The following is a 23,210-nucleotide window of genomic DNA, read 5'->3' as shown; positions in this document are numbered from 1 at the left end:
AAAAAATTGCCCCCTTCAGAGTATTGCCATGTTACTATGGCTTTTCAATACCCTTGTTCTAAAGGCTTCTTTTGTTTCTGTGTATGGGGCAAATGAGTAAGGTAGTAAAAAACAAGGTAAAAACCCTTATAATCAAGATCTTTGTAGTTAAGCTTTATTTTCAGCCTTTTTTAAGTTAAATAATTATGTATATTTATAAATAATTGAATCTTTTGTAATCTCTTTAAAATTCTAGATTCTCCTTTGCCTATTTATCTTGCAATGCCTAAGTCACCTCTTTGGATTAAATCATTATTTTAATTCCTCATTATTCAAATATATAATTATGTTTGATTAAGAATAGGATTTTATGGCTTTGTGGGTCATGAGAGGTTAACTTAATTTTGAAATAATCCTTAATTATTCTAAACTTATTTTGATTTAAACTTACCGGTATATGGAAATTTTAGGAGGATTAATTTCATACGTAATAAATTTTATTGTTCACAGAGAAATAGGAATTAAATCCTTATATGATGGAGGCAAAATCAAGTGAGCTTTATGTTCTTGGCCTAAATTGCAAAATGAATTGGTATAATATTTACATTCAAAAACAAACAAAGCCCTTAATGGAGTAATCAAACATAAAAAATTCACCAAAGTCAATGAAATAGAAAATACATTGACTCAAAGACCTGTTCCAACGAATAAATGAAAACATCCCTTAACTTGGATACTTTGGAAATTGTTCTGTGTTGTATTTCAACTTAAACAAATTACTGATTGGTTCACTAACAAAACTAAAAGGTAAATTAATATTTGGTAAACTGTAATAATACAAACATCTTGTGAAGAGCTTCAACTCAATTTATATAGGTACCTCGCTTACTTTCTCAAAACTTAGCAGGGAAGTACTTGTTGAGAGCCCTAGATTCTTTAATATTGAGTCAAGCTCATCTTTAAACTATATGTATGTACTTGGTATAGCAACTGTTACAAATCATTCAGTAACCTGATAATAAAGTAAAAGTTAGCAAATAAATGAAAATAATTGTACTTCAAAGCAAATCTTTTAGTTTTCATTTATATATTGTTGGTTGAGTCACTTGGGAAATCTCTGAGCTCTTCATATTCGCCTTCATCATAGATGACTTCTTCTGGCCCTGCTTCCTCGTATTGTTGATACTCAGCGATGAGATCATTCATGTTGGAGTCAGCCTGGCAATTGAAAATGAGTTATTTGTAAACTTTACAAAATAGAAGCACTTAGTGTTTAAAATGAGATATAGTACCTTTTTCTATTTATTTTAAAACCTGGGCCCAAATGTAGACTTGGTCACATCGGGGTGGTACATACCCTTATAACACATCCAAATACCCAACCTGGGAGAAAGACAATGGAGATTGTTGCCCACTTTTTCCTGGGATTTTTTCCTTCAGTTTTGGTTATTTTAAGGGGCTGATGATGTGTTGTTAATGTGAATTAGTTATGATACCACACCGTGATATTTTCCACCCCCCACCCCTTCCCTCATTAGATTGAAACTATTGAAAAGTAATGTCTCTACCTTCCATTTGTCACACTGTTGAGGAAAAGAACGATTAAAAATATATGTCGGCTGCTCTTATGACCTGTTGCATGCCAGGAACGCTAAAGAGATCCCTCTCCAAAAAATGCCACCTTTTCAGGTTTACTCTGTGACTCAAATTCATTTTTATCTTAAGTTCAATTGAGAGCATTAAAAATTTCTTATAACTTGTATCTACGCGGCTCATTCTCTATTTTTTGTTCTGTTTTAAGCCATTTATCCTCAGTATGTTTTTCTTCAATGTCGCCTCGTATAACCAATGAGAGGGCTCAGCTGATCCATGTGGCAAGCGCGCGCCATGGCGGGAATTTTGTTTCCTTTGTTGCGTAGACTGTTGCGTAGTTTTGTTGCTCAGGGTAACTTATGTTATTCAGGAACAAACACTTCAGCCTAGGAGCTTCGACACCTTGCCTTTTTATAGAAATTTTGTCTCAACGTTAACGGCTCTTCAATCCCTTACTGTGCGTACAATCGACTGAACAATCGTGTTTGTGTAGAAAGTTCAAGAAACTGGAATTTAAGAGCGAAGTCGGGAAGCAATGATCTTGCTAAAAAGTGTTATGGATCATGGGAGAAAGGTCAGTTTATCGATTATTTACGAAGCAGTTATAGTTTAAAAATTCGATTTACTTTGTGACGAAAGTAAGAAAATCCGGAAGGCTTTTACTTGTGTTGGTTTGATGAAACATTTGTCTAGTAACTCGTCTGAATTGCAAGTACGAGTTTCACGCATCCCTGTCGATCTCAACAAAATTTTTCCGTTTGTGTTCTTTTACAAGTAAATAATTCGCCCACGAGTCTAAGCCATTTTTCTTTCAAAGCCTTCGTAGTTAATTTACTCGAAAACAAACAACTTTTGTACGATAACACATTACCAAATGACTCAAAATGAAAAAAAAATACTTCGTGGCTGGTATGACGGCGTTTCGTCTCGGCCAAGAAACTCATTAGATAGTTTTTGGAAATTTCGCGCTTAAAGTCTCGTTCGCTAATCTATAGTGTTAGCAATGTGGCCCTCTATCACAGAGGGTTCTACATGCACGTTCATGAGTTTCAATTTGTACAGTGAGAAATTGTCAAATACTTTGGCATGAATTGCAGTCTCTTCTAACGCGTTCCAGTGAACTCTCGTTCCGTGTTGGTTTTGTCTTCACACGCGCACGGCTGATAGGGTTTGCTCTAATCCGGTTAAAAGAAGCCTTCACAATAAATATATCAAGACTTTGAATGAAACACCATTAATGGAATTTAGCTCGATATTTTAACGTAACTAAAGCAGTTCTTTGCCCAAAAGCCAGTTCAGTTTGTTTCTTTTCCTGATATTTTTACTGCTTGAATTTCAAACCTATTTATATTTCCATCTTGGATGTAAACACGCCAATGTAAAAGCAGCTTTTTTGGTTTTCGTGCAAAGGATTCCTAGGTTTTGAAGAATCACCCTCCTACTTAGTTGCGATTCTACTAACATTTTGTAAAATGACAATAAACCGCGTTGTGACCAGGTCACGGTGGGAGTAGATTTTATACCATTAAGAGTGATCAGTCGTACAGTAAAATAATGTCGATGGTATCACTAGTTATTTCAAATGTCAAACACGAAATAGGCTCGATCGAAAAAGTGGCTGGTCTTCAAAGAAATTAACAAGGAAACGAAGATAAAAATCACCTCGGTGAACTCCATAATATCCATGCCTTCCGTTGTATACCAATGGAGAAATGCTCTCCTTCTGAACATGGCAGAAAACTGGTCAGTAAATCTTTTGAACGCTTCCTGTATGGCGGTACTGTTATAAAGAAACGTGGCGGAGGTTTTTTGTCCTTTAGGCGGTACATTACATACAGCTGTTTTCATGTTATTCGGAATCCACTCAACAAATGAAGTTGAATATGCGTTTTGCATCGCGGAGATGGTTTCCTCCACCTCCCTCATAGCGAGCTGACCTCTGAACATAGCTGCAGCGGTAAGGTACCTTCCCTGGCGCGGATCACAAGCTACCATCATGTTCTGAGGTCCAAACATGTTACTTGTAAGTTCCGAGATGCCGTATGATCTGTAGCTTTGAGAGCATCGGCTAATGAGTGGTGCGTGAGCGGGTATGAAGAAATGAAGTCTTGGAAATGGAACCATATTTACTGCGAGTTTTCTGAGGTCTGCGTTCAGCTGTGGAGAGCACATTTCCGTAAGTACACCCAAAGTTTTATTTAGTTGTTTCAATATGACAATTGCGAACACAAAGCTTCTACAGTCAAAGCTCTGCTAATGGCCACCTCCCCATAGGGCCCATTTTATAGCCCCTGGGCACGGTGCGCATAAAAAAAAAAAATGTGTATTTTAAAATAACACATCGACCACGTCTAGTTGTTCACCGACTTATTCGCCTAAAGAAAATAAAATGTCTACAGGATTGAAAGCGAACAGCGAGAGAGCTGAAGTACTTATTTCACTACTCGTTTGGTTTTTTTTTAAGATTTTTTTAAATTTTTTTTTACATTTATATGATTGTTTTCTTTTTCTACTTTGATGCGTTTTAATTTTTCTACTGAAGTTGTAAGAAACAAAAGGCAGATTTTGGAAAAAGAATGTTCTATGTTTTCAAAAAAGACTGTCATCATTTATGTACCTTTTTCCCCCCTACGATAGCCTTTCTCTACAAAAAACCACTTTGCAATGTCCTCAAGGTGGCTGTTTGGGAGGGTTTTGACTGCAGTTGTCCCAGCATTGTTATGTAATTTTAGCTTATTGATCCTTACCTGACCAGGAAAACGTAGGGAGGTTGTGACTCCGGCCATGGTCGTAGCCACTAGTTTGTTCAGTTCACTGTAGGTAGGCGTCTTCAGTTTTAAAATGTTTGAACAGATATAATACAAAGCTTCATTATCAATACAAATCGCTGCGTCTGCAATGTCCACAAGATGATGAAAGCTTAGCGTAGCATTATACGGCTCAGTGATTGTCTCGGACACTCTTGGCGAGGGCAGCACACAAAAACTGCTCAGCAGTCTATCCGGATATTCTTCGCGAATTTTTGACATTAAAAGCGACCCAAGGCCAGAGCCTGTCCCTCCTCCTAGAGAATGAGCCACTTGAAAACCTTGCACACAATCACAAAATTCCGCCAGTTTTCGTATGCAGTCCATCCCTGATTCTAGAAGTTCAGAACCTTCCGTGTAAAATCCTTTGGCCCAATTGTTTGCCGCACTGCTCTGACCTGTATTTGGAATTAAATATATAGATTACAGGATGTGTTGAGAATGATACTTGTAATCAATTGATACAACGGGATAGGCAGTTAAACCATGACTGAATGTTTTCTTGGCCAGTTGATTAAAATTTTCTTGATACAAAGTTAAGCAGAGAACACCAGAAAAAAATTTCTCTCTCATGTGTTAATCAATGTTTTTTCTAACGTCACTTGGCTTACTTGAATTCGAACCGATAATGATTTACAGCAGTGCTTTTAACCGAAATTGAGCGTTTCCCTTAGCTTCAGTTTCTTTTTAACTCACCACATATGCAGTTGTCAGGGCTGAAGAGTCCTCCGTACTTTGAGGTGCGGAGTGAGTCGATTGAGCCTGGTTCCAAATCCAGGCATGCAGCTCTTGGAATGTACCGGCCATCTGCATACACAAGAGAAAAATAAATTTATCTCACCTGAGAGTAAAAAAGTCCAATAACTTTAGTAAACATTCAATCAGCGGACAACAGGCGAAATACTGAGTACACTCTCACTGACTCAACAGTTATCGTTATGACTTAACGATAACACTCATTTTCTCGATCAATAGTTTGGTGCAAGATCGAACAGCGAGATGTAAATCAGAACATTTACTGATAAGAACAAGACCTTTTGATCTTTGGTCTAGCAACTGCTGCTTGTATCAAGCCGTTGAAAGTACATCCCTTTTTCTCTAATAACATCTTTCTAGGTGAACGAATCTATGTCAAGGGAGAATAGTTTTCTCATTTTCGGGTGAGATATACTCTGTGCTTACGCACTACTTACCCACTGTTTCGTCAAAATAAACGTTGAGCCTATCCAGTTGATTGTGGGTTTTTCCCGTATAATGCCCATCTGGCGAAATCCCATGTTCATCAGAGATAAGTTCCCAAAACTGCATCAAGCAGAGAACAATAGAAATAATATAAATTAAATCACATGCAGACTGATAGATAACGGTGTGTTTGAGCCTGCTTTACCCTTAAAGATCACATTTGTTGTGGTTTCTGTTTTGCATCATACTTGTCGTAGGATGTGTACATTATTGGTCACTAATCAATATCGAGAGATAGAGTTCTTCATTTCTGTCATTTATATACCATGCCTGTTTTTCGTTGACAGCGACGTAATAATTTTCATTTTGTATTTTCCTTTTTTACGGAGAAGTATGTTTGTTATTAATGAAGAAAAGAGATAACTGTTGCAAGAAATGTTATAAAAAGCTAGGACACCGTTCCATGAATTAGGAATGTTGGGTGAGAGTTTTTGTAGCGTTTTCTTCATGAAACATATTAGAAAATGAGAAGTGTGAGACAAAGTTTTCTGTTGATAGGGCAGTTGGAGGAAAAACGTCCTCTCACAGGTGAATCGACAACAGCCTACAGTCCTGCAGGTGGCCTCGTCTTAAATCGTGATAAAGTCAAAAAATTAATTTCCTCGTGCAGGAATAAATCTATGAAAGGTGCGATTCTTCTGGACCATTGCGATCCCCCTGGTTGATGTATTTGTTCCTGTGTATAAGAGTTTGTCATTCTCTGTTGCAGTTTTAGTTTAGGCAGATCTTTTCTTCAAAGTAGAACAATGGCGGGGGATTTAACCACTGCTGGTAAATTAGAGACCTGCTTTTCTTTCGGCAGGTGGTCTAAAGAAATTTCTCCTTGGTATCGCAGCTTAAGTCTCTTTGCGTCCAACTTTAAAAAAAATTGCACGTTTAGGAAGCTAAGTATATCCTCTTTTGTACATGATAGCAAACGGTAAACACTGTCATCTCTTTTACCGAACAGTTTAAATTTACTGAACAATTTGAATTAACCTAACAGTTTAAATTTGTTTCAGGCTCCGCGAACCCTTCTGCGACGGTAATTTGCATTTAATTGATAAACTATAATTTCAATGAACCACGCTGACTTTAAACTTGTTATATTGAAACAGTGAAGGAAATCCATAGATGGGCTATTAAGCCGGCAGATTTTAAGACTAGTGTTTCGTCAAACGTCAAAACGTTTTCCTGTGTAAATCAATAGAGAGCCCTTTACTTGAGCTAATGGCATCCAATGTGAAATCTGTTTTATTATCAAACGGACCGTGCACTTAAGAAAAGTCTTGCAAATTGTACGTCTAACTGGAGAAATACCTTACATCTAGTTTACAAATGAGATTGGTATTTTGTGGAGACAATACTAAATAGCATAAAACGAGAAAAATTTGTGATCTTTTTCCTTTAAATTTAAATGGTATTTTGAATTTTTACCTATATTTTTTTGTTCAAGGTGTTTGGCGGAAAATCGTGGATTTGCTCGCAGCTAAGAAATTATTTTGTATCAGTTAAAAAACAATTTTGCAGAGTAGACTTAGGCAGTTCTAATCCTGTATTTGACATTTAACGTCTTCTTTTTTTGGGAGCTTTTTTCAACAACTTCCACCAAAACGAGAAAGATTTTTGCATTCCACCATTGAAACCTTTAGATGCGACAACCTTTCATCTGCTTAACTGATAAAAGCTTCGACAAATACATGTTAAAATACCTTAGAGCTGATCTGATTCCCGCACTGTCCAACTTGAATATGCACTATGTCTCTCATGATAGGTGCTTGCTATTGTTGGATTGATCACCTTGCCTCTGTCGATGATTATAAAACAAGGTTTTAACAATATATAATGTCCCACACGGAAGTAAATTTAGTTTGAGTGGACTTGTTTGCTTTGGTTCCTTTCGAGAGACATGTCTCATTAAATATTATTACTTAAGTTAGAGATATTTTTCACCTTTTTACTGCCACTTGACTCAGATTTTATATGGACACCTGGATACTTACAAATTTCTATCCCAACCAATAGAATGAACGACTTAGTAGTGGGGTTACGTTGTGTTAGATACTTTTAAACTTGACTGTTAGCCTCTATCCTGAATTCAAAAGGAGTTCTAACCTGGACTGGTAAAATTTTCATATGAAAGTATTTAAAGCTAGGAACACTTTCCAAATCTGTAAAAAGGAAAAGGTCTTACCTTGTAAACTTGTTCCTAATTGATGAACACCAAAGACCATGGTAAAGGCAATTAAGTCTATTCTACAGGATCAATTAACAGTGCGAGAAATTGAAACGGCCATTAGGACATATTTGAAATGGGCTACATTCTATCGATTGTTTGCTTGGATGAATAATTGATGATGGCCATGATTGCTCTCTATTGGGGGGTGGTCCATTCATGGTGTCTCTCCCGACGAAAGTAACAAATTGTCAGGCTAATGGCTTCTTCAGGAGCTGTCGCCTTCCTATTGGTTAAGAGTCAGATAACATGGGTTTAACAAAGGACTTTGTGGCCGCTTACGAGTCGGTTTAAATTGAAACATTCAAAGACTCTTCACCCGTGGAGAGAAATTGTGAATATTTTGAGTGTTTTCATCGCCGCTTGGTTAATAAAGTTTGTAGGTATATTTTTCACGCTCATCAACCCTCACGCAATGGAGATACTGCGTCCAAGGTCAATCCAAAACAATCGGACAATTTTTTTATTCATCGACCACTTTCTTTATTGTTGTTTCCAGGGTTTACTTTTTTTCCACCTTTGAGAATCGCAATAGTTATCCAAATTTGAAGACTCCTGTCGGTGTTTATTTTTTCTGATTGAGATTTCTTTTGAACGGACTGGTCGAATAGAGAGTGGGACTGGGCATACGTACAATCCTTGTGGTCTTCAACTGCAAATGAATGGAACTAAATTGTCTTGGTCCGAGAAAAGCTTTACGATTAACAAATTAGTGCTAGGTAGAAATCTAACCTCGGCCAGGTGTACGGAGATGGTCATACCTGGGTTTAGTTTTATTATTAAATTCGACCGTAATTTTGACAGGAATTACAAGCTTTTGATGTTTTACTCGTAAACCCATCGAGGAAACGTAAATGCAGCCGACAGAGTAAAAGGAGAACAGGTGATGTCTTAAAGTTATGATCTACCTACTTAAATCGAGGAGTCACCTTCGCGTTTCATTACAGAAATTAACTTTTAAAATACTGCTCCTTGTCCAATTACATTCCACTGCGCCTGTGCGCTAAACGATCTTATCTTCAAAGCACACGGGATTACAGAGAAAGTAGAACAGACAATGGAATCAATCAGCATCCTGCCGCATGTGACTACCACAGAACCAAGTTGCAACTGAAATAAAGTATCATGAGGAATCACACATAATTCTTTGGCGACATCTCGTGAAGCAGGCTTATTTAACGGTTCAATGCAAAGACACCCAGGGAGAGAAATAAAACGGGACCCAAATCAACTCAGCAGTGTGCTTAAAGCAGGTGGTAGTGGTATTAGTTTCGGGTAAAAAAAGCAAGGCCCTGGGAACCATTGAAAGTTTTTTGTGGGCCAAAATCAGTCCAGTATAAGGTGTGTTGATGTCGAATAGAGAAGCGCATGTAATTATTCTCCTCTTAAAATTGGTTTTCTGCTCAGGTCGAAGATGTTCTTCTACGTTCAAGCCACGTGTGTTTCCTCTTTCCACATCTAAAACGCCAGTGCTACCTTGCCAGGTCTGATTATAATCAAACGATGATATTTCAAAAACGGACATTTGACCAGCTCAATCAATCAATATCAATCAATACTTTATTCATCCACGTAGCTTCAAGGAGCTCGTAGAGCTCGTTCAAAATACGTACGTGCCTCTAAGATTAAGAATCTAAAAAAACCTAATACATACAACTCATTTAGATATATTTCCTAAAAGAGCAGTTCTCAGGCAAGGAAGCCTGGCAAATTGATGTTACATAGGTGAAATACTTTACTACAATATTAATCAGCGGAAATCATACCGTCCTGAATAACAAGTCTTGTTCTTGGATAAGCTTGTTCTTGAACAGCGAAAAAGGAAAATAGTTGATAAATAGATCTGTGTGATGAACTTGTAATCCGGTGTCCCGTGTTGAAATCCTCCACCCTGCCACTCACTGGATTTGCTCTCGGTTGCCCCTGGTTCAACTCTTCGGCTGCGCTCTGTGAATAGCCCACTGATCTGCCTCCTGCCAGTGGGGATTTTCAAGCACTTAGTTAAACTACATTGTGGCTGAAAAGCCCCTATGGGGAAGCCTCAATTAACCTATATTATTATTATTATTATTATTATTATTATAGATCTGACACTACGAGAACTGTCGAGATCGTCAACTCAAAATATCTCTTGAACTGATCGTAGCAATTTTAAAACTTCGACAGTTTTCATTCCGTTTGTTAGTCCCCTGATTCGCTAGTGTTCCCGTAACTTTAACGCGCGTGATTGAATTTGAAAAATTTATCCAATCTTTGCTTTGGAAGACACTGAGAAAACTCAAAAGAATGTTTCATTCTAATTTACAGTAGGTTTTCGAGGCGCGGCACTAAATTGAAATGATAGATTACACGTCCTTGTTTGCTTAAAAACCCCTTTTGGTAGTTCTATTGACTATGGTGATTCTTTTCGTTTCTTTTTTTTTTTTTTTTTTTTTTGCAAGCTACAGCTGCAATCAACAATTTTTTTTATTTTTCAAAAACGTTAACATTGTCTATTTTAATTTCCTTACCAAGGAAACAACCCTCTTAAAACAATGCCAATCTAAGCTAATACGACAAGAAAAGAAAGCGACAGGCTGTTTATTCTCCTTTTACATTAAAATTCAGAAGTTTCCCCTGTTTAATTATACAGAAGAGTCTCGCCTACCATGAGGATCTATGCAAACCCACAGTTCTTAACAGAGATGGTTGGAATTAATTTTGTAGCACGACCAACATTGTGCAATGCTGTCATAGGACCTCTGATATATACTACCATTTTGTAACGTAACCATTGAAAAGCAATTCAAAACGGACGATGTCGACAAAAAGAAAATTGGTAAACTTCAATCCGGAAAACAACGAGCAACCCCAAAGAAGTAATTTTCCACTACGTGACCGACAATATTATACCGTGACATTACTCTCACACCATGGCTGGACGTATTTTCGACAGTGCTTTTTAAGCTTCGTGATGTAAGAGATGATTATGATGCGACAGGTGCTGGTAAGATGTACATTTAGCTGTCACTTTGTGATCGATTTGTCGAAATCTGTTGAAAATGATTTAGTCATCCAGCAACATCAATTTTATGATTGGCATGTAACTTACTATTATAAGGAAAATCTTTAACTGGTTGCTGAAATAATTTCATCGTGGATGTAAAAATTCTACTAAACACTACCAGGACTACCAGGTTGCGTTTCAAATGCAAATTCCTCCTCAGTAAAAATGGAATAAAAATAAGTTATAGCTTTCATTGCCAAAATCTAAATTGAAACTTAAAGAGAGTCTATCGCGGCTATTTGTTGAACTTCCATATTTAACTACTGCACGCTGTGGACTTTGGCGTATTCTGCAAACAATACGCTTTTATTTAGATGAGACCCGTCCCCCAATCGTTTCTGGAAAATTTCAAAGGATGACATTGATATCCTTAAGATATAAGGGCTCTCAATCTTTCATTTTCTCTAGAATGGGTTTCTTTGTGAGAAGAAAACACTATTCTTTTATCGATGTGGATAGCTACAGTTAGTCAGAAAAAACTAAAATTTAAACCCGTGTAAACGGGTTTAAATACGAACCAACATGATGACCAGCTCCCAGCTCAGTTGGTTACAGATCCTGTACGGGCCTAAAATTTTTTTCAAGCCTCATTTCCACTACTACTTAAGTAGGGTTTTTTTACTGCGAAGATCGCTTTCATACAAAACATTGTTAAGCTTCAAAAACTTAGTGGTTTAATATACGAGAAAGGCGTTACGTACGTGACACACTAAAGCCACACGTTTTTTTTCTCAATGCAATGATAGGTTGCACGATTTTTTTTCTTTGAGAAAAATGTTAAATTTCAACGAATTTTTAACAGGCTTATGAGTGAATTTAAATAATTTTATAACCTATTTTTGCTGATCTCGTTGGCAAAATAACAGAATTTAAAGTATGTGAAGCAGCTCCTTGGTCAATATAATTTGTAGGTTTTTCACTGGTTTAATGGATTTTAATTTTAAAATCAGCTAGTTACCGGAAATTGAGTAGATTTGATTTATTACTTTTTATCCTTCGGAAAAGAAGTTATTAGTAAGAGGAATCTTATTTATTAAATTCAACAAAGTACCATACTAAAATTGTTGTGAATATATCAAATTTCTTCCAATATGATTATATGATATAAAGAGCTGATATTTCTATTGTCAACCGCTCACGTGTGAAACAACACTGCTGTCCAAGGTCAACTCAGGTTGCTAATGCAAGGCTGGAACAATGTTTGCCAGCACGTTCTTTAAATCAAGACTTAGAATTTCTTCGCGCCACCTGATGGATGAAAGTGTTATATGGGATAACCTCCCAAACAACAATCATAGCATAATTTGAGCTCCAAGAAATCAAATGTTAGTTCTATAGAGAACCTTTTGAGCAATTAGACAAATTTCCTTTCTCAGTTAAGACCTCGCATACCTTCTTTTAATTTTTTTTATCAGTGACGGGAGATATATGTTATTTAGTACTTAAATGCTAATTATTATGTTTTTTTTTCCTTGCAGAAAGAAATGCACATGGTTTTCAGTGGAAATTTAAGTCAAAGGTTGTTTTTTGCGGCCGTTGCAATCATCTCTTTCACTGGAAATGTCTTCTTTATTGCGATTATCATACGCAATAGAAAACTACTGAGAAAAGCTTATCACAAAATAATACTGAGCTTGGCTATCACCGATATGATGACAGGTTAGTCCACTGTTGTAATTTTGAACATTCGACTTACCATCATTCAAAAGTTATCAGATTTATCATTAACTATTGCAAAGATAAGCATACGAAATTATCTCTATCCATTGGTTAGCTCAATGGATAGAGCGCTGGACTGTTGTGCGGGAGGTCGAGAGTTCCGAGCCCCGGCCGGACCAACACTCAGGGTCTTAAAATAATTGAGAAGAATTTGCTGCCTTTCTATAACATCAAGAAATGGTTAGATTTTCTAGTCTTCTCGGATAGGGACGAATGAATGGAGGTCCCGTCTCCTGTAGGGTTGGGGTAGGAGACGTTAATTTCCCACACACGAGATTACTGTGTGATGAATGTCCTCCCCAGTAGTATAGAAATGGAGGTACCTAGGACAAAAATGTTGTCTCTATTTTTATTTATTGACTTTTAATGCTATCAATTTTGCTAGGACAAAAAATTTATCTTGTTTTTAATTTATTCAATTATAATGCTATCAATTTTGCTAGGAAAAAAATTTTATCTGATTTTTGTTAATTCCTTGAAGAGTTTTTTTTTTTTTCAAATTCACCAATTGATAAGGAGAGCAGATAATCTCAATAATAGAATACAGAATCCTTATTTTATTTTATACTTATTTGGTAAATTATTTGAATTTTTTCCTGGGTAAGGCAAGACATTGCTATCATATGAAGAAAATTTGATTCTTATCTCTAAAACAAATGAATTGTATCAGAAACAAGATAGACAGACTCACAAAGGATATAAGTGACTTATCAATACAAGAAAACTCTTTAAGATTAAATACAGAACATCTGGAGACTGTAGAAAGGCTATTGAACGATAGAGAAGCGATGCTGGAGTTCCACTTATTAGAAAGAGGTGTAAATCCATATACCAATAGAAAGATATCAATCGGTGGTCCAACATACAACATGATAAACAGATTCAAAGGTTACGAAAGTTACTTAATAGTTGCTTCTTCTCCTCTTGTAAAAGAAATTTTGGAAGAGTATGTTACGAGGATCGAATTATTTTTACTGAATCTGTCACGCAATCCCAGACTTTTCTAGAATTATCTATAATCTGTAATATTCCAGAAACTTCTTTCATGTGACGCAGCAGTTTCCAAAAATAGTACAACTTGTAATGCGCTATAAATAGTAATGGAACGTTCTAGATAACTAAAGTAAAGGTATAAAAGCTGGCATGTGAGAAGTACATAGGAGATTTGCCCGAGGGCTTACCCTCGTGGCTTGCTGACTGAGCTTGTGGAAGCTATGATATGACAAGGCTATGACCTTTTGACCTTGCGATACCCAGAGAAAAGAAAGAGATGAAAAAGACGATAGTCGAGAGAGGAAGAAGATAGAGAATACAGAGTTTACTATGGAGTCCTCCGGAAGAGTTTGTGTACAGGGAAAGAATGCGATAAATCAAGAAAGCCAAGCGCCGTGGTCTTCAGTCGGCGGATGTTGGAATTGGAAGTTGATCAAAACGACGAAGACTTACACGGCATGAAGGATTGTAAGCCTGCTTTATGAACTGCTGAACTTAATCTTTAACCTAAGTAAATTAGACATTGTAAAACTAATTAAATAATAGTTAAAATGGGTAACTGCTTGTTGTTACATTTTTGTTGCGTGCCATATATCGTACTCGGGAGTCTATTTTTATGTATGCTTTGTTAGCGGACATTTGTTGGTCATTCGTGCACGTAACAAGTATAATAAGCGAAGGAAGATAAAACTAAAAGAGAGAAGAAAAGAAGAAAGAATTGACATATCTTCAATTGTTAGCTGATGAGATTATAAAATATGATAAATTTTTGGAAGAAAAAATGAAACATATCTTTTTATCCTGATAAAAATAGATAGCATTAATTCAAAAAATTAAAAACCAGATAAAATTTCTGTCCTAGCAAAATTGATAGCAATAAAAATCAATTAAAAAAAAAAACAAGACAAAATTTTTGTCCTATGATACCTCCATTTACTCTCCCCTGGGGTGGGATGAGTGGGTTTATTGGGCCCGCAGTAATTGGCGCAAGTTGTTGCAGTGTCCCTGCCGGTTGGCGAAGCTAAATAAATCTAAATCTAAAGAGGTGGTGATGATTTTTCTCTTATTTTTAGGAATTTTTCTTGTCTTAACACCAGAATATATAATTGGTCAAAAACCAGCTTTGTCAAGGAAGAATGTTGGCTCTGCGATGTTTTGCTACGTCATAGGAAATCAATATCTTGTATTTACTTTCGGAATCGTTTCCTTGTATACGGTTACGTTACTCGCAGTGGAGCGCTGGTTTGCTGTATTTCGACCCTTCGAACATCGAACAACTTTTAGAATTCACAAAGTACAACAGTATCTGATTATTATTTGGATTGCTTCCTTTGCTGCTAACAGCACTCACATCATAGAGACCAAGTATTTTCTTGACAATGTCAATATAACTGAACGCTGCGTGTTCCAAGGAGTAGCCAGCAGAGAGGTTAGAGTTATCATAGGAGTTGCAGAGATTTTTTTAAAATTTCTAATACCAGTTTTAGTCTTGCTGGTGTCTTTCATTCACCTTTATCGTTTCATGAAAGATTCACATGTTACAGCAATAACTCGTCCAAGTAATTACATTGCTCTTACACGAGTCACACTCATGGCTGCCGTAACATCGTTAGTGATGGTGCTGTGTTGGTTCCCCAATCAACTTGTTTACTTACTATTCAAGCTTGAAGTTGTGCAACTGAATACCCCATTGCACAAAGCAACAGTTATTGTTTGCATGTTCAACTCATGTTTGAACCCTTGCATATTTCTGTTAAGTAACAAATTATACAGAAAAAAGGCAAAAGAACTACTTCCCAGGTGCAGAGGATCTGTAAAGGACTTCGACTTATCATCGACAGAATCAAAGAAGGTGGTTCAGTCTGTTGTATCCCTCAAGTTTCTCAGGGGAAATTTCCTGTAAGAGTAGAACATGGAGATATTTGATACTTTGTTAGGCGTAAACATTCGTAGACCGATAGGATTCCTTGCGTTACAGCGTTGAAGCCTTTGCGGCATAGAGGGCTATAAACCTAGAGACTCGCTATTAACTTTTATACATTGAATGACGATGCGTGTCCTCCTCACGGATTATGACGGAAACTACAAACAAAAGTGTAAACGCGTAATGAGCTTTATCAGTAATATGATATACATAAAATTTCAGCAGCCTGGCACTTAAAAAATTAAAAATCATCATTTAAAGATGGTCTTACTGTAAGCGTTTAGACTACCATTTTGATCTTTAGCTGTCGTTGGAGATTCAGTCTTGACAAAAAATATGAGCAATAGCCTGTTAGATCATTAGAACCTAAATGTGTACATTTGTAACTGTGCATACAAAATCAAAATTGTTGTTCTTAGGGCCGTAGTTGAAAATAACAAATCTTTATGTGCATTTAAGTTGTAAATTTTCGTTTCTTAAGAATTACGTCAATCAAAAGGATAAAATAAAACTTGCCATTATCCTTCAATTTCTTATATGTCTTTTGTTTTGGGAGTTACCAAACCAAAAGTTAAATTCTGTTTAATTCGATGCGTTAAGAATGGCTAATGTGCCTACCGTAATTCCTCTATTAAGCCCCCCCTCTGATAAGGCACCCCCTCTAACAAGCCCCCTCTCTTTAGAGGAAGAAATTTATTAAGCCCCCCCTCTAATGAGCCCCCCACCCCTCATCCTCGAAAAAAAGAAAAATTAAAATTAACACTCCTAGTCAGTAAGTACGATAAATTTATTCAAGTACTGTGATTTTAGTTTGTCATTTAATATTGATTATGGTCATTGATTGATTAATGTTATCATGTTTGCATCAATAGAATACGGTACACGGAAATTACAGAGTTATGCTAAAAATATAACATGGCTAAACAAGGTCCATCGAGAGAGTTAGGTAATAAAATTGAGTTCTATTTGTCGGCTGCTTGACTTCCAGCTTCATGTGCTGAAGTTTAACTTTATTGACTCTGCCAATTTGGTAAATGAAAAAATGTAAAGTGAACAATTTTTGAAAATTTTTGAATAAATACGGCACAGCATATCCTATTATATCCTGGTGGTGAAAATCGGGCTAAATTAATAAGCTCTTCCCTCTAATAAGCCACCCCCACAGAGTACCCGAAATAAAGAAGCCCCCAGGGTGTTTATTAGAGGATTTACGGTAATTGGTCTCACCTTACCACTCAAGCAAACCCATTACCCTAACTGAACAACGAAGAATTGAAAAATAACCTCAGACTTAGTAGTGAGGGGTGGTCGGGGGCCTTCTTCACTGAAGGGTGTGCATTGTTTATAAAAACTTGGGACTATAACTTTTTTTGTCCGAGTAACATGTTATTTGCACATAGGGAATAGTCAGTTCTTGTAAATTAGAGCTTTCAGTTGCATGCATATACATGGAAATTCAAATGTATGCTTAACTTTTATGATTGTTAGTGATATCGGAACACGTTGCAGTCAAAGATCAGGAATCGACAACGACTTACTATTCTAGAGCGTCTATAATCATGTTGCTATTCACGACTACTTCACTAGCAATCGCGATCGAAGCGATTTTTCGAAATTGATTTGCATTTTAAAAGATATGTTTTTTTAATGCTATGCTTTTTTATATTTATTGATGCTGTTTGCAAATTGAAACCAGAGACTTCATCTTCGATCGACTTATCCTCGAAAGATCCCGAGAAGAAAATTAAATTAACCAGATGTTATCTGGTGATTTTATCAGCAAAAACTAACTAACACCAGACTTCCATTTGGTTATCTTTCTAGTTTCTAATAAATCGCCTTTATTTGGAGTTAGATGACACTGCTGCGACAGGAAAAGGCTTTGCGGATCCGTGGAGACGGCTGAAACTGAAATGTGAATTAAGAATCCCGCCTAACATTCAATGAAGTTAAATGTTAAGCTCAGATTTTTGTATTTGATGTTGGTCCTTTCCTTACTGAGCTAGAATAATTGATGTTTGAAGTTACATCACTTTAACTTGCTATGATGTCGACTTCCTAATTAGAGGAAAGAGATGCGCCGACTAGTCAGGATGGGCATCATTACGAATTAGTTTTTTTCTAACCACGCTGTGAAAGGGAGAGAGATACGCCGCGCGCGATCTTTGCTTTTCTCATTATTATTATTATTTCACTGCTGATTATGTGTTTCTTTTGAATCTATTTGTTGGCCAAAATGGAGAAATGATGGAACTTCAGGATTTTGGATAGGACACTTTCATTTTTTGTGGGGGGTTCGACCCTATGTGTCACCGTTGATTTATTCCAACAATAAGGTGGCTTGACTGGTGATTGATTTGGATGTTTTTGACATCGATACTTGTCTACAATGCTTCCCTCAACTCAACCAAGCTCCACTTTGCATTTTTATGTCTATCATATATAGTTGAAGCAGGTACTGGTCTACAAGAACACCAAGAATACGCTCCTGAAGGAAATGAGTGTTAGGGAGTAAAACAGTGAAAATGTATTCACACACTCTCGAGAGGTTGAAAATTTTTCACTAGTGAGCTTTGTTGATTTTGAATGGGTTGAATTTAAATGCTCAATTCTAAATACAAGTGAAAAAACTGACAGGTGTCATCAATGAGTGAAGTGCAAACAGACAGAATTTCAGCTTTAGTTTTCTTCATACCTAGTTCCAAGCTACATTTATGCCATGGTTCTTGGTGGTAACGAAATGAAGTGAGAAGCAAAACGAAACAGGGTGTCCAATCGCGGTCTAGTTTAAATGTCTTTCGATGTATGTAAGCAACATGGCCCAGATGCTAGGCCGCTGGACTCACACTCAAGATCTCTTGAGTTCGAGTTGAAGGTCAGTCACGCTTGCGAACAGCCACTGATCTGTCAACTGTCACAAGCAATTTAACGATGGTTGTTCCATTTGAATCATTTTGTTTTGATGATTTACCGGCGCCACTAGCCTTTATAATAAATAGATCGATAATATTTACACAATTTCTTTCGACTTAAAGGCGACAGATTTTTTACTCATAATAGCCTTTTCGTTTGTTTTTAAAATTAACATAAGGGAATTTCCCAGGAAATCATTTACTACAACATTATTAGGAAAATATCAATAAAGAAAAAACGAGAGATCGCTCTTGGTATTGCCCTATGCAGTGCTGACGGTATATACGTAATTTCTTTCGTCACTTTATCTACCGGCAAAAAACTCAAAACCTTTATGAGAAAGTATTATCAATACGGGAAAGCGTCATAAATGTTTCAGACTGAAATAGGGTGTGGATAATTAACCTTAAGAAGAAATGGTGAACAAGGTAACTTATGACGTGATCAGATATCATTTCACGTCATTCGGAAACATAACTCACCTGCCAGCATATCCTGGTTACCATTGTTGCCGAAGCATAACGCTTGAATTGGATCAAGCCAAGTCTAAGAAAATATCGCTCACTAGCCTTGACGGTAGCATATCTTGTGAATGTATTCGTTTTCTAATCTCATTGGCGAAAATGATTGTAGGTACAAGAGTTTTGTTTGGTATCATAGGATCACTCGCCATCATAAACAACAGCCTTCTATTGGTGGTAATATTTCGAAACAGAACACTGCTGAAGACTCCATACAACAGACTAGTTTCGAGCTTGGCCATTATTGATTTAATAACAGGTAAAACACCCCAATTCCACGTATCATTCTATTGAAACGGAAAATTGTTGTTTCTAAATAACTTTCTAAGGAAGATCAAAAAGAGCTAAACAACAGCTTGCTCTGCATCATAAGTGGGAAGCATCATGTTCAGATTATTTTCTTTTTAATTTTAAATCGCCACGTCGTAGAACGCGCACATTTTGCTTTTTACGTCTCTCCTTGATACTTGTGCACCTCTCATATCTGTCTTTGTCCCCAGATGATGATAGCTTTCTCTTTCCCATGTGTTTATTTGCGTGGGGCCCTTCAGTGGTATTAAAATAAATAGTATTCCAGCTGAACGAATGATTGGATAGTTTCCGAAAAGTAACCGTGCCAAATGTGGCATTTTCACATTTGGTGCTAGATGTGTAACTTTTTTCAGTTTGAATTCCAAAATAATTTTTAACCTGAAATTCTAGAAATAATGTTTTTTTATGAATAAGTAGGTGAGACATTTCTACTGATTGACAGGTGCCACTCTATGGTAAAGTTGCTTTTAATTTTAGAATTGCTTCTCGTAAGTTGTTTGTTTTTCAAGTCAGTTCTACTAAAACTCTCATCGGAAACTCCAGTTTAAAACGAAAGGGTTTTTTCTATTAAAGGAGAAATTTACTGTAAAAAAAGGCTCAGTAAGTTTTCATTACCGTAAATTCGATGGGCGCTAAACTCTACAAACAGTTCCTCATTTAAAGATTTCAAGTTAAGTAAACCTCCATTTAAAGCAGTTTTTACTTATGACAATCACACATTCGTCTAATTTTGACAGTTGGACTCAAATACACCTCCCGATATTCAATGATTTCCTTTCAACCTCACATCACCTGGCTTTTTATCAACATAAACAACTGCAAATTTCTTTAATATATATGGTAATTAAGTAAAAAAGTGTAAATCTTGTAAGAAAGCATCTTTGTAAATAGAGATATGATAAATATGTCTATTTCTATTTTTAAGGAATTGGTATTTTTGTTACTCCTTCGTACATTATTCGGTCTGATTCCATCACAGCTCCATCAGGAAATTTTGGCCAGATTTTCTGCAGAGTAATCTACTCTCAGTACCTCGTGTTTACCATGGGTATAGTATCAGTCTATACAGTTGCATGTATGGCTATGGACCGATGGCTTGCTGTAGCTCGCCCAACCAAGTACAAAACAATTTTAACGAAGCCGCGAGTAAACATTTGTGTGTTGTGCATATGGATGCTCTCTGTGCTTTTAAACACTCCTCACTTGATGGAAATGACAGTCACAACCGGTTCAGACAGTAAAGAGCAGTGTTCATGGATTGTTCTTACCGAAGGCACTACTAGAAGAGTTGTGGCTATTTTAGAATTTGTAGGAAAGTTTTTTCTTCCCCTTCTTGCCGCAGCCGTTACCATGGTAAGTATCTACAACCATATCAAGTCGTCACCGGCTCTATTTCAAACAAATAGAGGCAAGGCTGGTTTAAGGTTACTGCGGATGTGTATGTTAACAGCGGTCATTCTTGGAGTGTGCTGGTTTCCCAACCAATTATATTATCTGTTGTTCAAATATGACATAACTCAGCTGGACACGCCCTTGCATCATTTTACTGTTGTGATGTGTATGTTCAACTCGTGTGTCAACCCTCTGATCTATTGTATTAGCAACAGGATGTACCGAAGGTACTTTTCGCTTCTTCTGTGTCCATGGCACAGGGCAAGGGTCACAGAGATGGAAATGACTGCGAGCGATCGTGTCAGCGGGGTTAATGGATTTAGACCAACCCAAACCATTGAACCGCTGCAGCATGCGTAACAAACATGACAAGTGCTTAACGATATTTCTGAAACGCATACATAACTGTTGAAGAAAGAATTGATAAACTAAGCCAGCTTTAGACTTGTCCTCTTTGAATTGGTTTAGGTAATTTCTTTTTCAAGAAGTAGGACTTTCTGGTTTACCCTTTTGTTAGGTAACCAGGAAAGCTAGCGTATCCGCCATAAAAGAAAAACGCTATAATTATATTTTCAAAGTAAGCTGGTTCAAAGTATCTGCTGGGGCTATTATCTTTTTTTCTTGTGCAAGACACTCTCCTCTAACAGTGCTATGAAAGAGGCGAGTTGTTAGAGACACGGGTCCCTATCTACTGTTAAAATAATTTTGCACTTGTCTTGGAATAATGCCATTTCCAATAATTTTCCTTTTCTCCTAATTTTTGCCACAAGGTGTCACTGTATCATTCAGTTTGTCGACATGGTTTTTTTATGCTATATGGTTGCAGATGTACATGTTCAATCCACTGTGGGTAATTCTGATAAAGCGAAAAGCAAGATAAAATAAGTAAGAACCCGCCAATGGTTAACTCCGTTAAAAATGTTTTATTCACTTTACCAATGCAGTCAACATTAAGCCATTTACAACTAATAGTAATTTCCCGTTCGAACCAGTTAAACCATTAATGATGTTATGGCGGTAGAGGCTGTCCTGTCCGTTCAAACTCCTTTTTAAGTTCCAGCCATTGCTCGGTTGACATCATGATGTCACCTTCAAATGCATCAACTCCGTTTCCTGCGAGCAATTGTAATTACCGTATAAATAATTTCCAAACGCTAAAACAGATCTTAGATTAGTGATGGCACCATGAAAGCTTAAGACAGGTTTAATTTAGTTAATTATCCATAATCAAAAATTCCTTTGTACCAAACTATGAGCTTGACGCGATTTCCAGTCCGATAATCTATTTCGACATGCCGTTCTCTTTTTACGCTTGTAAGCTATAGCAAACTTACAGTAACCATCGTGTCCCACATAGAACTTGTAATTTTCGTCTACTCAATCAATTCTTTTCGAAAGCAAGCTAACTGGAATATTATTTTCTTCTCCTTAACTCATTCTACGTTAGAACTGTAGACCTGATGTGATAACCTTACGTTGATTCACTTCGATTTCAGTATTGTCATCATCAACTTGCTGATCTCCTTCTTTGAGGGGATGTCCCTGTTCATTCAGCCCATCTTATAGCCCAAAAAGATATTTACATTAGATAACAATAAAAATCAACACACAAATACACAGACTTTGTTATTAGCAGATCAACGAGAGTAAGTTAAAATTGTTGTAAAGCTCAATAGGGGACGTGAATCATTCCCAGTCGCTAAAATTCATGACATAGAGACTCAGTGATTACTTAGAAATAATAAATAAATAAAACATGGAAATCTCACACGCCAAGATTTATCCACAAGTTAAAGGTGCATATTGTGGGGAAATAATATTGTAAGACGTTCAGTTAGTGCGATGGTTGAACCGATTTAGCTTCTTATAGAACGGATAGAATTAACTTGACGCTTGAAAAAAATTTGTTAATTTAAAAAAGGCACAAAGTAAAAACGTATATTTTTTTCTTCATAACCGATTTTCCTGTGTATTGAGCCGGTTTGCTGGCAAGAAAAGGCATTTAGGTAAAGAACCTTAGTTTAGGAACATCATTCTTGAATCAACAAACGCACATAGAAAAAAGCAAATGGATGAATATTAGATTTACCCCATCTATTCCAATTAGTCTTAATGCATTTTAAACACAATACGGGTAAAAATCCTGCAACTTGGTTTATCTTCGAACTCATTTACTTTCCCTAACCAAACAAACATTTTACCCGTAATTTTCCGCTTGTATTCATTGCAATTAGTCTATGAAAATGAGTCATGACTCTACTTTGTACCTTCCTCGGTGCCGGGGAGAATTTCTTCGGTAGCAGTGATCACTGAAGGAAACAAGACTAGGATTAACAAGATAGGAACAACTTTCATGTTACTCAGGTGCTTGTTTCCTCAAAAATATTCACAAATTTGTAATTTCACGGTTAAAAAAAGGACGCGACCAAGCCTTGAACTAATTCAGCTGTATTTGCCCGCTGGCGAATTGTTGAGGAATTAACCAATCAAATTTAGTGAAGTCAAACTGGTTTAAACAATAAAAATTTCGATCAATTTCTAAGAACATGCTTGC

The 23,210-nt window shown here is 36.7% G+C and overlaps 3 protein-coding genes and 1 long non-coding RNA gene across 6 annotated transcripts; 2 read left to right on the top strand and 2 right to left on the bottom strand.

The window, feature by feature from the left end:
- Positions 1-125: 125 nt before the first annotated feature.
- On the bottom strand, positions 126-7,951 carry LOC111332264 (tubulin beta-4B chain). The gene is made up of 7 exons (XM_022937558.2): positions 7,795-7,951; positions 7,313-7,407; positions 5,573-5,681; positions 5,076-5,186; positions 4,320-4,777; positions 3,235-3,729; positions 126-1,197 (listed from the first exon to the last, which is right to left on the bottom strand). The coding sequence occupies exons 2-7, from the start codon at positions 7,367-7,369 to the stop codon at positions 1,063-1,065; spliced, it is 1,365 nt and encodes a 454-aa protein (XP_022793293.2). The 5' UTR covers positions 7,370-7,407; positions 7,795-7,951; the 3' UTR covers positions 126-1,062.
- On the top strand, positions 1,929-21,591 carry LOC111332282 (allatostatin-A receptor-like). Its single transcript, XM_022937583.2, has 3 exons — positions 1,929-2,146; positions 17,343-19,211; positions 20,190-21,591. The coding sequence occupies exons 2-3, from the start codon at positions 18,848-18,850 to the stop codon at positions 21,014-21,016; spliced, it is 1,191 nt and encodes a 396-aa protein (XP_022793318.2). The 5' UTR covers positions 1,929-2,146; positions 17,343-18,847; the 3' UTR covers positions 21,017-21,591.
- On the top strand, positions 10,479-16,047 carry LOC111332291 (galanin receptor 2a-like). Of its 2 annotated transcripts, none has more exons than XM_088739069.1 (3): positions 10,479-10,822; positions 12,361-12,541; positions 14,668-16,047. In XM_088739069.1, the coding sequence occupies exons 1-3, from the start codon at positions 10,799-10,801 to the stop codon at positions 15,495-15,497; spliced, it is 1,035 nt and encodes a 344-aa protein (XP_088595195.1). In that variant the 5' UTR covers positions 10,479-10,798; the 3' UTR covers positions 15,498-16,047. The 2 variants fall into 2 exon arrangements, with proteins under 2 accessions (XP_088595195.1, XP_022793331.2); XM_022937596.2 differs by lacking the exon at positions 10,479-10,822 and adding an exon at positions 11,213-12,207.
- LOC148719575 (uncharacterized) lies at positions 21,565-23,082 on the bottom strand. Of its 2 annotated transcripts, none has more exons than XR_015993326.1 (3): positions 22,924-23,082; positions 22,132-22,218; positions 21,565-21,769 (listed from the first exon to the last, which is right to left on the bottom strand). It is a non-coding gene; the product is annotated as an uncharacterized LOC148719575 (long non-coding RNA). The 2 variants fall into 2 exon arrangements; XR_015993327.1 differs by having other exon boundaries at positions 22,132-22,215; positions 22,924-23,081.
- Between the last annotated feature and the right edge of the window lie 128 nt (positions 23,083-23,210).

Source organism: Stylophora pistillata, chromosome 11 (assembly GCF_964205215.1).
Source record: "Stylophora pistillata chromosome 11, jaStyPist1.2, whole genome shotgun sequence".
Taxonomy (NCBI): Eukaryota; Metazoa; Cnidaria; class Anthozoa; order Scleractinia; family Pocilloporidae; genus Stylophora; species Stylophora pistillata.
The sequence above is the reverse complement of the archived record's forward strand: the minus strand, read 5'-3'. Positions and strand labels throughout refer to the sequence as shown.